Source organism: Netta rufina, assembly GCF_964035555.1.
Source record: "Netta rufina genome assembly, chromosome: 11".
Taxonomy (NCBI): domain Eukaryota; kingdom Metazoa; phylum Chordata; class Aves; order Anseriformes; family Anatidae; genus Netta; species Netta rufina.
Window position 1 is genome coordinate 7,396,543 of NC_140134.1, and position 14,783 is coordinate 7,411,325.

The 14,783-nt window shown below is 37.1% G+C and overlaps 1 protein-coding gene across 1 annotated transcript in view; it reads right to left on the bottom strand.

Moving 5' to 3' along the window:
- RORA (RAR related orphan receptor A) overlaps positions 1 to 14,783 on the bottom strand; it is a gene marked incomplete at its 5' end in the record, with an annotated part of 362,061 nt that overhangs the window by 98,612 nt on the left and 248,666 nt on the right. The window contains one exon of the mRNA XM_084293075.1: positions 5,019 to 5,048. Coding sequence (XP_084149201.1) covers positions 5,019 to 5,048 — 30 coding nt within the window. The remainder of the gene's footprint in view (positions 1 to 5,018; positions 5,049 to 14,783) is intronic.

The following is a 14,783-nucleotide window of genomic DNA, read 5'->3' on the forward strand; positions in this document are numbered from 1 at the left end:
GACTTTCTTACTTATGTACTTATCATAATGGAATCTAGTAAGTATAATTGCAAAGCATGGTTTCAGCCAGTATCACACATTAACAGGCAGAGAAACAAAATAAAGAGGGAAGTGTCAAAACTTGTAGTAGTTCAGGGAGTAGGTGACAGTAACTTTGTGCAATGTGAAAGTTCACACCAATCCTGACCAGGTCCTGTGAAGGCACAGCTGTCCTGACCTAATTCTACCTCAGGAAGAAAGGCATTCTGGATACGTGTTTGAGATGAAGCTGAACTTCCCAACAGCTTAACTGATCAGAGAATGAGTTACATCTTTTTGTAGAGGACTTTCACGTCTGATTCTGAGACAGAGATTCAGCAGAGAACAGTGTCAAAAAAAGGCAAAAATATAAAAAATATAATAAAAAATCCATTACCAATGAGGTAAATCCTTACCCACAATTGAACGAGAGAACCAGACTTGATTGGTAGGTTTTCAGCTTAAATTTCACTGAAAAGTCCTTCTTTCTGAAAAGTGACCTGGTTGAAGTACAGGAACTGAGGTACTTGGTTATCCATACCTGGGACTGCCAAAAGAAACATGCTTTTTCTTTCCAAATGATAATGCCATAGTCTCAGTGCGTGAAGTAGGCTGCTGAGTTTTGGACTTAGCTCTCAAAGGGCTGCCTGTATGTTGACGGTGATCTGTAGGTGTACTCTCCCTGAAAAGTTAAACCCAACGAGCTGTCCCTAATTCAAAGTAGCACCTGGGTTAATGCAGTCCATGCTAGAGAGCCCCAAACAGGTCCCTGCCTCTTCAGTCATGCTCTGCTCACAGGTATGTCAGCAGGACTAGGCTAGGGGTCTTAATTCTTTTTTGCCGCATAACATTGTACCAATCTAAGAGCTTCCTCCAGAGGTCTGTGGGAGTACTTGTATGGCCTTCTGAAGACAGATGGAAAATTGTGAAAATATATGGTGCTTTTTTCCATCTTAAAAATGTCAGGTAAGCAAGTAACTCAATGTACCTGGACCTCCATACAGATATGGACTCCAGCTATGTAATCAAACTCCTCTGAAGCCTTTGACTGTGGTTCACTGAAATTCAAATAGTGAGAGAAAGAAGGTTTCATAAGATCAAGGATTCATTAGTGTTAGCCTTCTGGGTACATAAGCAGGAAACAACTCCTCACTCTTATAGTAGTCAAGTCGAACTCTTCTAAGAAAGTCAGTGTCTAGAATATAAAAGTGGTCTGAAGAAAAAGAAAGTGATTTATTTGTGTAACAGTTCTGAGACACAAGCGGTGTGGTAGAGGTCATCACACTCATTGCATGAAATATGGCAAGATTTAAGATTAAGATGCTGGAGGTGAAATACTGCATACGTCATGGCTGATGGTCCTTTGCAGCGTTTGGTTCCCCCAGAATTTCAGATCCTTATTATCACTGATGCAATGACACCTGTCTGAATTTGTGAAAAGGCTAAAGCTACTTATCTAAGCTATCTACTTGTCTATTCAGAGCATGAAACATGAGAGGAAGGAGTTGTATTATGAGTATTAGTTCGAATTAAACAACTGGAAAAGAATCGAAATGTCAGTCATATCTTTCTCCAGTCAAAAGAGAACTGCAACACCAAAAGTCCCTCTTTATACAGAAGATGGGATAGGGTTTTGCCTCTAATATTTGACTTCACTGGTCTAAAGTTTATATAGGATGGATAACTTAACAAATCAGCATGTGAGCCCAAGAAATAATAGTTCTACAAATAGACAGAAGGTAAGAATTTTTACTGCTACAGTCTGTTTAATCCACTGCGTGAAAAATTGCATTTTTGGGTGGACAAAATTTATTCTCATTAGTGCTGCTTGAAAGCAGCAGTATTGCACTCCCTGTTTAAAAATGGCAGGTTTTGTAATGCTCAGACTCTGATACAGAGAGGATGTAGGGAAGCAGCAAATGAAACAATACTTGGATAAAATTGGTTGTATCAAGAAGAGTAAAACTCTCTTGGGTTACATTTAGCTTGTTACATTATGAGAGATCTATTTTTTTTGAACATCATAGTGCATGTGCAGGAATACTGAACTCACATTTCTTCCAGAAATGACCTAAGCACTCAGTATTCAGCAGCCCCCTAGTTCAACTTCAGCTGACAGAACACATTTGTCAAAGACTAATGCCAAGAAGGGGATAAAATATACCCAAAATCTCAAACAATAAAACCAGGAAGAACTTAGGTAGTGGACCAAGAACACCACTGTTTTCAAAACCCGTACTATAAAAATGGCTATTCGGATGAAGCCTGAAAAGGATTAATCCAATCCTTTAAGTGCATAATATATCAAGCTTCTAGCATCATACTTCAGTAATTAAGTTGAAAGGTTGTTACAAATAAGTGCTAGTTTATGGTCAGTCAACATCCTCAGATGCTGTACGTGGTAAACTTGGAATACGAATACTTCACCCAGATTTCTAAACAGTAATAAAGACAACACATATATATTTCACAAAGTGTTTGTGGGAATGTTTTTGAAATTTGTTTGTAGAAATCCCATTCCACGTACCATGTTTTGGGTATATTATATACATGTATATGCTAATGCAGAGTGATAGGTAAACTCTAGATACAAAGACGTGATACATGAAAACATTCTGCTTGTCACTTGCAGTTGTTGAGCTCTATGACTCAACAACTCAGATGTTATTCAATATCTTTGCATTTAGGTTTTTATGTAAAATTGGACTTTTTTCAAGTTATTCTAAAGCCTAATATTGATATCTACTTTTTGTATTCAACATTTTTTTTTCTAAGTAATAAGGAAAAAATGTTTATTGTGCATATTGTCAAAATACCAAACATGCACAATTTACATCAATTCCTCTTGTATGAGAATTTATCGTAACAGGAATGTATTTTAAAAGACTTTCAACCAGAGCTGAATAAACCTCATATAGATTTGCTAGCAAATGTAGCCTGCGTTTTCATTATGGCAATTACAGCATATTGCTCCTTCTATTTTAATCCCTTCTTAATGGGCAAGCTTATCTTCCTGTTATTAAGGGAACCTTCTTGTTCATGCTTCAGTAGTTGCATGAAAACTGATTAACAAATTGGGGAACTACTCATAGCCAGTTCCCGTAGAATAGCATAAACATAGTTCTCACAATGTAGAAGATGGCAGAAGATGCTGGGACCCTAATTTCTTTCTTCACTAGATTCAAGGCCAAACCTAGTGAACAGCAGCTAACCACCTAACAGAGCTGATGAATACACCTTCATGTCATAATGAACCTCAAGCACAGCATCCACTGAGATAGGTGTGATGGCAGCGTATTATCAGCGCTGGCAGGGCTTGACAACATTCCTGTGCTCTTTAGATCTGTGGTTACTAGTTAATTTTGCCTACAACAATTACTGAATATTGGAACTGGAGACACGACTCTTACAGCTGGTCAGTTAATGGCACTGCCATTCACAAAACATACGGGGCGGTTTCAGCTGATTTCCAGGTGGAGTGTTACACACCACCATGTACAGTCACTAGCCTCTATACAAGAGAGGCCCAAGCCTGAGCTAGCACAAATACTGAGTTACTTACCACCTCTAGAGAGGGTGGTCGCTCCAGGCCAGGGTTGAGCTCATGGGCAAGGCTGTGCAAGGAAGCTGTCTGTACAATGCCTGGCCTGCGGATATACAGAGGACTTCAGTCTCCTGTACTGTTAATCTCAGTCAGCATGAGCTCAAATATTTACTAAAAAGGGTCACATTCCGCTCTCAGACACCTATCTGTAGCTCTCAGTAAGGTTGATGGAAACCATATATGCATTCACCCAAACAGAAGCTGACCCTAAGAATACATTAAGGAACAAGCCCACCTAATCAGAGGACTATCATGCTCTAAAGGTTGGCGACATTTAACATTTGCTTCAAAATTCATACCGATCAACTTCTCATTTGAAACTGTTGTATCAAGCAACTGTACTTTTTAAAATCTCTATTGGGAGATTTCACAAGTGGCATACAATATCAAGTCAGATTTTTCAATACACGAATATTTTAAAAACAAGAATGAAATAAGAATATTAACATAAGACACTTTATGACCACTTTAAGCCTATGAAGTTGCGGTGAACATATTTAAAATGCATAACTCTGTTAAAATGCAATGTAAATCTTTGTAAATTTTGTGCACCCTACCACCTGTTTTGTTAGAAAGCCCTCAAAGGACTAGTAGCTTCAACTTCAACCTATTGCTATTTGAGATCCTGGGCAAGCACAATTCCTGCACTGCCAGATTTCAAAACCTTCACAGTATCAGAAGAATCTCAACATACCTCCTTCAGCTACAAATTCTAACATTTTCTTGGCATTGAGCTTTTAACTCACTGTAGAGTGGATGAGATCCGATTCCCAATAACGTTTTCTTTGAAGAGCATTCAGAATAAATGTACATGTAAGTAAATGCATGCATCCACATCCATTTCCAAGGTTGCCATTTATGAAGACTGTTTATATAGTTGAGAGCAAAACAATAATCATCTTATTTCCATCAAGAACTCCTTAAGCATAAACACAGAATGATCTATCTTACAGATTAACGCATAGGGACAGAAGACTTGCAAATAAATAATTTCTTTTTATGTGAAACATACTGTTTCACATAAAAACATACTGTTTCAAATGCAACATACATAGAAAATTATAACCATTCTAACCACCTGTGTTTTCTAGATATATTACTCACCAGCTAGCTGCAAGGTACATACTATAAAACAAGGAATTCTGTCTTTTGTCTTCTTATCTTTCCTTTTCTGCCCTTGGCCTTGACACATATGCACATGCACACACACACACGCAGAGTATAGTCATTTAGATGACATTTCAGGCCAGGACTGGAACCAATCTAAAGCAGAAAACCTGCCAGCATTTTTAAAATGGAGCCTTCTCAAGACAAGACATACACCTAGCAGAGCCACAGCACTGCCTAACATGAATTCCATTCATTAAAGAAAACCAAATCAAAAGATATTACTTACATGTATGAGTCTTCTTTGTTACAGAAATACCTGTAGGGAAGAAATGATCCCAATGTTAGCAAAATGACCACTGTGTAAATTCTTTTGACATTTATTTCATTGTTAAACTATTTTATTTCAGGCACACAGCTGCCACTACAAAAGAAGAATGAAAATTGCAATGATTTTTTTTTTTTTTTTGTCAGAGCAAGCAGCAGCTCCCTTCTTTGCATGCAGGCTTTAATATTACATTGTCTCTTTACACCTCCTCAATGAATGTTTCAACACACAGCAACTACATTTTGTTGTTGGTGTGTTTATCTACCTGACTTTCTTATAAAACAGAAGCTGATGCAAACCAAGGATATTGACAACACTACGGAAGATCCATCTTACCTCACATGGTTAACAATTTTACCACACTCACGTGACATAGCACAGATGAACCTACCCAGACAGAACAGACACAAGGAGTACAATTTATTTGCTACGTTATTAAGTTCTAGTACTTCTTTGACTGCCAGCTGTGGCCTTTGCTCATTGAAACCAAATGAAAAGCTCTCTCATTGATATGGCATTACTTGCCGTAATTCCAAGCTAGCTGCAAGTATCTCCAAACTGTTAAATGTATACTTTCTGAAGTAATAAAGATGTTTTTATACTAGATGGGCATGTGATGGCAATCATCAGTGATGGTCTAGTGCCAGTGAAATGTGAGAGGCATTTTAAAGAAAGCAACAAAATGAACAGAGTGAGGCAAAATTCATAATACCAGATAAAGATAAAATTAACTCTGTTAAATGTCATTGGAATTCATGCTTGAATACAAACAATGTTGTCTTCACTTTAGCAGATAACTAGTGCTGTACTCAGACTGCAGAATTTAAGCTTCACTTTCCTTGGGGGGAATTTTATGAGAAGAATAAGAAGTTATTGGAAGCAGAACAAGTATTTGAAATATTTCATTTATGATTAAGGCCAGTAATGAAATTCTGGAATTGGAATCGTTTGGATTTCTTTTTATTAAAGAGAGAGACCTCCTCCTTTAACTACCCTCTTGCAAAAACAAATCACTATGGAAAAAGCAGGCTTCTATTTCAGGCCTTTTACTTTGTCGCACAACATCTCAGGGAGACAGCAACACATTATAAGGAGTCAGAAGAATGTAGATATCTTATCTGCAAATTTAGAGAGCTTACTTCTAAAGCCAACAGTTTTCAAAGTAATCCTGATTTTGGTATACATCTAAATCCATACTGCCAACCCAGATATTTAGATATCAAGTCAACATAAATGTAATGAGATTCTTTTTTGGTTTAATTGTATCCGTATTGCTATCGGTCTTTTGGATTTGAACCACCAAGTTCTGCAAGTGTGAGCACTGGAACCTTTCTTTTCCACTCCAAATAGAAGCTGAGTCTCCAAGCTTTGTGAAAAGGTTCTAGGCAGTTAGTTCCTTTGAGTAGTTTTGTAAGTGGCAGATACTGGGAAGTAATTTACAAAAATCAGACTACTGGGTCTTGATTATGTATGTGTGTATTGACTTAAATCTGAAAGGTCCCAGCCAAACCTCCCCATTCCTCATTCCAGGAACCCTAGAGCCACAGTAAACAAAAAGAACAAAAGGAAAACAAGCATAACAGAAAGAAAGCCATTCAGTTACAGAAGTAGCTACTACAGGCTGCAAATTCATTCTGTAAATCAGGATTTTGTAAGAGCCAGATTTCTCAGATTTTCATTCCCATTCAGTCATGCCTGGGTGGCTCAGAGCAGTTGGTCAGCTGTATGCATCAAGGAGGTGACTGTTACTACAGGAGTGAGAAAAAGCAGAGACCTGAAGTAACTAAGGCAAAGCCGGAGGAAGGCCAGTGAAAGTGTGCTTTTTGCCATATGCAGTCCTCCCCCCAGGTTTTTCTCAAGGTCCTCCTTACTCTTTGGATTTGAAATGACAGCTGTCATTAGAACACTTGTTCTTCTACCAAGGAAGAGCATGTTCCCTGTCTTCTTGCATGACTGCTGAAGAGCATGCACAGCTCTCCACAGTATTCATTGCGAGGAACTGTCCCAGTACTTCCTTGGCAGAAGTACCTGCCCCTGTCCTAGCTTGCTTGGCCAGCTCCTACAATTTTAAGGATGTTTCACTGAATAGGAAATGCAGTGGGAAAAGGTCTTTAATCTGAACACCATTTGCAAAACTTCCTTTCCCAACACCAGTGCTAATGAATTGATACGTCAGTGCTCTTTCAGCATTATGGGAGCCATATGTGTACTTTTCTCAGAAAATAATGCTTTCTGTAAAATCTCTTTGAACAGAAAGTGCTTATGCTGTCACTTCTGATTACTCACAGCCTCTTCACAATGGGATTTGCCACAGCACAAAACAGACTTAGCTGTATTCACTGGCTGAGGGACTACTTTCCCCCATACATGAAACAGTGACGGAAACATTAGCATTTATATTTTTTGACTTATTTTTTTTTAATATGAAATGAGTGGTGGGTTTTTCCAATCATATGTTTCCACAATAATTACTGATTACCATCTGATAAAGACTTTTAGCTGTTTTATGCAGATGTTTTTAGATAACCTTTTATAACAACACAGAAGTGGGGTTTGGTTGTTGGTTTTTTTCTTTCTGTTTACATCATCATCATAATTATGTTTTTAAATGTAGCAAACAAAAAAAAAAGTATTTTGCTTTGAATTGAATTTTTTAAGTGATTAATTGTGATCTGGTGGAACCAGGATAAATGTTGCCAGTGAGTTCAACAACATGAGATTTAAATTAACCAGGAATCTTCACTTACGTTAAAATTAGACTAACTTTCAGTTCTAATTCATGAATTTCCAAGAATCTTTCTCTGTCACATCAGTAACTATAAGCAACTGGAAAATGTAAGGAAAAAAGTACTGGCATATCCAAACAGTTACTCGGGTTAGATGCACCACAGCTAGTGCTTTAAATACCAAATATGCAATGCACTCCTACCTCATTGCGATCTGTTTTAGCCTTAATGCAGGAGGCTGGTGACTGCCAGTCAAAACACCTGAGAAGTATAATCAACTCCCAGAAATTACTGTTTTATGAAAAAAACAGTCTGAAAGCTACTTCATGTAAGAAAGGAGAGTTGCATGAGCTTTGGCTTCCTCCTGGTCTGTGCTAACTCCCACTTACATAAATGTCTGTACGCCTTTCCTGGGAGTCGTATCCTACAGGTCTTACGCAGACAACTCCACAGTTCTTTTGAAATTGACAGGATCTCTTGAGAAGCTAATTCTGCAAGTTCAACATACTCAGCAGTTTTCTTCACAGAACTGGGCACGATTAACTCGGATTACTCTTGTTCATAAAATTTATGGGACTGGACCATAGATTTACGTAGATTTGAGTGGACATTATATAATAAAACTAAAACCTAATACAAAGCTGAAAGACAAAGATGTATTTATTTTCGTGGAGTGGAGTGCAAATGACCTGCTGATTCCTTTCATAATGTGATTTAATGTAAAAACCCATTTTTTAAAGTTTATCCTCCTATATATGGCATCATTTCAAAAAGTGACATAACTGAGTAATATGTGATCACTTGCCATTATTAGCACTATCCTAAACTGCCAGCTTTTGATTCTATAACAAATAAAAAATAAAATTAAAATAAAAAATAAAATAAAACAGGGCAAGAAACAACCCTAACTTCAGTGCAGCAAGACTTCCTGACTTAACCAACTAGACTTCAAAGTAAAGCAAAGGAAATGTCATGAAAATACCACAATATATCACTGCCGTGGTTATCAGTGAGTGAAAGTTTCAGTATTACAGTTATCACAGAAATTATCACTTCAGCAATGCAATTTGACATTCCTGATCAACACCAAATCTTAAACAAATTAACTTCTTAGATATACTTTTCATTGTTGCTATGCAGTGCTCTTTGCAATAGCAATCAATTGTTTTAAATGAAAAGAATTTATACCACATTGCCTTTCCCCCTCCCGCCTACTGCATTTAATTTGCCATGATGGGTGATATTTACAAAAAGAGCTTTCCGTATGCAATGAACTTTGAAAAGAGTATCTACCAACAGAGACAGGATATTCTTTTGCAAGCGGTTAGCCTGACTGACCTTCACTAGCCAACTTCAAATAGAGATAACAATGTCTTCAAGTACAAAAGGAGACTCAGATATTTTATACATCATAAGCTATTTCTCACAGTTTCCCATCCAAATAGAGAGGCATAACGAAACGCTGCTTACTCTGAACCTAGATCCCTGCTGCTGTTGTACAGTTGTCAACTTTCTGTATTTCAAGAGGAAAACATACTTTGATGTACAGAATGATAAGGAAAAAGTCCCCTGTCTGGCAGAATACATTACTCTGCAAAATATCAAAGGAGGATATTCTTGAGAGCAATTTTCTTAAACCTCCAGGAAAACTGTTCCCCAGAAATTTATATGGATAAAGACATGTGTTGCTGGCAAACCTAGTAACTAATCTTCAGGACATATGTTAAACACCACTGTGTTTCCTTCCTTTTGTAGAGTTTGCTTTGCCTTTTTTTTTTTTTTTTTTTTTTGGCCATAAATCAAGTGATTCTCATTAGTCTGATGACAGTATATGGTTGTAAGATTGCCTACATGTATGATGCTTGTCATGTGTGTGTGTCTGTGTGTGCGTATAAATGTTTTACTTACTTCTAACCTCCCCCATAGCCAGCACTGTGGCTCTAGTATATTCTGGAACTTAGCACTTTTGTGACAAATTGTAAATCTTTGGAAAAAAAGATTAAATTTTTAAACTCTATGCCTCCTGCCTAACATACTGTGTAAAATCAGAAAGAAAATGTATTACAAGCTTGGATCCCACTGCGTTCCATCCTGTCACTCCACTTCTTTTTTACTTTGTCACTACACAAAGCTAGCAATTAAGGTGGAAGATTATATGTAACACTTGGGCACTTGCAGAGAACCTACCAAAGCAGAATAATAGATCTAAGCATATTCAGACAGGAGTCCATTCTTTTAGAAAGTTTAAAAAGGGTTTATTTTAAGTCTGTATGGATCTCTGGATTGAAGAAGCTTTGTGGCCTTTATAGGCACTGTTTATAGTGACCAAGGTAAAAAATAATGTGCATAAAAGTATAGAAAATACAACTCAGGTGGATTTAACCGAAGAAAATGTTGCAAAACAGTGTCCTTGTCTAGGACAAAAGAGCCATTAATGATGATCAGCACATATTACTGAAAGTGCTCCAAGTAATTTTAGCACTTTGTTTCAAAAATTGTTAATGCACACTAATGTTTATAGTTCACTCAAAAGAGAAACAAATTATGTGTTAGGGTAGCAAGGATCAAGGACAACATTACACAAGGTACTATAGAAGTATAGTACCTACGCACTAGGACTATAAGAACAATGAAACTTCCTTTAATTACAAAAAAAAAGTTTGTTTTTTTTTTATAAGCACTTTGAATATGATAACTGTAATATATATATACATGTGTGTGTATATACATATACATACATATATATATATATATAAAATAATCCATTTTTTCCCAGGCTTATTCACAGCTTTTACTGACTGGGAAAGAGTTCACCATCTGAAACAAGTTTTTCAGTCAGCTCTAGATCATGCGTCTGTTATAAAGTCCACGATAATACACCAAAGTCCTAGAAAACAACACTGACCTAAATGTTTCAGTCAGAAAAAAAGAAAAAAAAAACACACTTGTTTTCCTAAGATTCATAGCTGTTTCTTATACCTAAGTCCTATTTTTCAGAATTTTATTTTTGAGTTTTTCTAGTCCTACTTCTAGAATCATATGGTTATTTCAGAGTTAGCTACATTGTTATTATTATTATTCCTTTCTGCTCAAATATGGATACAGGATATTTGAGGAAAAGAGATTAAAAACCAAGTTTTCTTCCTCCCCTCCCCCCCTTTTAAAATGTATTATCCTTATTTTACAGACAGATGACCTTCTTAGCCCTTGCAGCTGAGACTGGCTTCCTGATTCTGAGACTGACTTCCTGCATTGTCTAAGCATTTTATGACTTCATTTTTCAGTATGTGACAGCCTCCCCTGACAAATGACCCTTAATATGCAACTGTGAAAATAAATTACAAGTCACTATAATTCTTTCAAAGTTACAAAGTATTCACAGGAGACAAAATATCACTATCAGGAGAATTATTATTTGTAATCTGTACAATTCTCAGTTAAAAGAATTCCCTGTTCCTTCTAGATTTTCCCAAACCAGAAAGCAGTCCCCAAACTGACTTCAAACCTCTAGCGCGAAAATTACTCCAAACAAAACAAGAATTTTTCATGAAAAAAACGAAAGATACAAGTTTCTGTGTTTAAAGCCAAGATAACAATATAGATCCAGTTAATGTTAGCCCAAAAGTGAGATACTAACTTCTCATTTATGATAAATACTAAGCAAACCATTTCCCCCATATCATCATCCTGGACAACTGGCCACATCAAACTCACTCCAAAAAAACTTTCAATAAGTAATCTGTTCCTACCTGTACGGAAACCTGAGCTTAATACTTGTTTGATGCTTGATGAAGAGTCACCTTGTTATGCCTGGATCCCTCACATGCAAACAGTTGGCACCATTGATGGCACAAAGCACTTTTTCTTTTTTCCTGATGTGTGATGGAATAGTGAACAAATGTGAGAAAACGATGAACGAGACTTTTGGCTGTAAAGAAAATGATCTTTAACCACTTTTTTTTTTTTTTTTTCTTACAGCCTCACTGAAGATCCCTCTGAATTCTATTTCTTTTGTCCTCACAAACAGTAGATAAGATTAGGAGCAAGGAGACGAAACTTCACTAAATAACCATTATGTTCTTATGTGACTAACATCACCGCGTTACGTACATGTACAGCTGCAGCACAGGCTAAGTATCCATTCCACACTTGCACCGTATTTCACATATTAAAAGTCAAAGACAGTTCGGAACTGTATATAAAAGAGTATTTCCAGCAGGAAATAATTTTATAAAAAAAAAATAAAATTATAAAATTTTATAAGAAAATTTTGAATGAGCTTTGTTTAAATGACTACTTACTCTACAATTGACTGAACAGATCACAAACTAAGAATTTAAAAATAGTCTTGCAGAGCAACACAATCACAGTGATGGAATCCAGTTGAATGTACAAAGTTTCAAAAATCCAAGCAAATTACTGCAGCTCTGGAAGTAAACTACAAATTGTGAAGAAAACCAGCACTTCCTAAAAACTGTCACAGGCGTTTCTAATGTTGTATATTTACTTAAAACCATGAGCCTTACTGTAAGTCATCGTTTTATGCAGTTTAACAACAACAGCAGAATACTGCCAGAAGTATGGCAGACACCGCTGCTGTAAGCTGTTTTTTTTTTCTCCCACTGACATTCAAAGAACAATCTCCTCTATCTGAAGGATCTGTCCTATCAGCACACTAATAGGAACCATTTTTTAACTTGCACCAGATATGCAGGCAAGAAGCTCTGGAATATATGTAGTTTCCTGAGGGGAATCAGTCCTTACGACTGGCCCTTCCTAGCATTTGCTTCACAGACTACTGCTCTGCTTACTTTCTGCTTCATGTGATCTTAGACAAAGAAAATACCTCAGCTGATATAAACTGTTACATGGTGAGCATCATTTCTGCAAACTTCCTACTGGCTGAACATCAGCAAGAGTTGAACAGCACATTTGTAGAAGCAGCAAGTTTGGCACATGCGCACAGGGATGCGTGGGAGGGTGGTAGCTACTTGCCATATGTTAATTCAGGCCAACAGCTTTCACTCATTTCTCCAGGTACACGGACATTCAACCATTCTCAGAACAAAACGGAAACTACCACACAGAGGTCCAGGAGCTGCAGTACTGACTGAGACAGGAACCGTGTGATAAAACTGCAAGCTGCACCAGTCCCGACTAGACCAATTCTCACCTCAAGGCAGTTCTTCAAGACAAGAGGTAAAATAAGCCTCAGGGCCCCTGTTCTGTGCCTTCAGGTAGCTCTAACTATGATGTGAACATCTGCATACAGGCTGCTAATGCTTTCACATTGGTAAAACAAAACAGAATATGAAACAAAACCAAACAACTATCAAATGTGTAGCTGCAGTCATTACTTATATTCAGTATGCTAGGAATCTATTAAAGAATACTTTAATATATTAACAAATATTTTAAATATATCTTTATGATTTAAAATGATCTGATGGATATTGTTATATCAAGGAAGGAAAATACTGGACTTTTATTCTGAATGCATTTTAAGATACAATTTTAGATTACTTCTCTTATTTTATCCTATAATACCTTGCAATAAAATATTGTAAAGAATACATCCATTTGTCTTCTGTGCTAATGCTGAGCACAGAAAATTGTCTCCTGGAGAGCAGGAGACTATCATTGAAATCCTCTCAGTAATTTTGTGACCAGAAAAAGAAATTGTTTATGAGTTGTCCATGAACACAGTATGACTATAAAATCCATAAATATGAGAGCAACAGTTTCTTCTGGAATCTGTATGCATTTAGAAATGCAACAACAACAAGAAGAGAAATTCAGTTCCTTAATTCATGAGTTACTGATCTAGTATGTTTTCTGAACCTACATCCAGTGAATATTGGTGCTGCAATGGGCTGCCTACTCTTACATGTAGCATGCTCATCTATGAAATGAATCATTTCAGATTCAGGCCTCCAGCATTCAGTAATACAAAAAAAGGTATTTTCTCATCACAAAACCCTATCTTGTTGAGCAGCTCATAGCACGTTGTGCCATACACTGCTTGGTATCACAGAACCTATTTGATATAGTGCCAATAGGCCATGCCAGATACTCTTAAATCTTACAGAATGAAAGCATGTACTGGAAACCCTCTGCTGCTCTATGTATATACAGCTGACACTGCCGCCTTTTCTGTAGTAGCTTGTTCTAGGCTAATTAAAAGTCACAGGTCTCTGAAGTCTGTATGCGTCCTGGGAGTATCTTTGTCCAGGTCTGTCTCATACAACTATGTGCCATTTCTCTGCATTTCTTTTGGAGAAGTGTCACTAGATGCAACATTCCATTCTTTCCATCATCCAAATTTCCATCTAAGTTTAATTATTTGCATTAAACCCCATATAATATCACATTACTCAAGATGAAAGTGACTTGTCAGCATCAGGTTGATTCTGTGTGTCAGTCTGACACTGGTGAAAGGAAGGAAAACATACAGGGTTGTGTTCTCAGCTGCTCTTTCATGGGAATATACATAGTTTTAAATGACTGTGTATATATAACTCTTCCTATAAAATAAAAACAAAGTCCAAAAACAAATCTGAAGGACATAATGGTTTTGGATTTCAGGAGCTTCAATTCTACATCTGTGCATCTATCCTCTTTCCTACATCAGTTTAAATCAAAGTTGGCATGCAAAACACTTGGTTCAGAAGTGTGCTGCAACATGCCCTGCAAGTTTGTTATATCAAAGTGTTCTCCCTCCGTTCAGCAGTTCCTACTGTCCTACTACAAATACTGCTTTGTCAACTCTGTAATGACAGTCACTTGGGACAAACAAGAGATACATTCATAGACTACTCAGATGCACCACTCTGACGGCAGTGAAAGGAGCTGGCCAGGCTGTAAAATTGGGATGAAAAAGGATGTAGAAAACTTGCTACATATTTTAGCTGAAAAATGGCATTTTGACTAGCACAATCCCCCCGATACACCACAGATGAGGCTTCTCTACAGAGATAGAAAAAGTGGTGGGGGGAAGGAC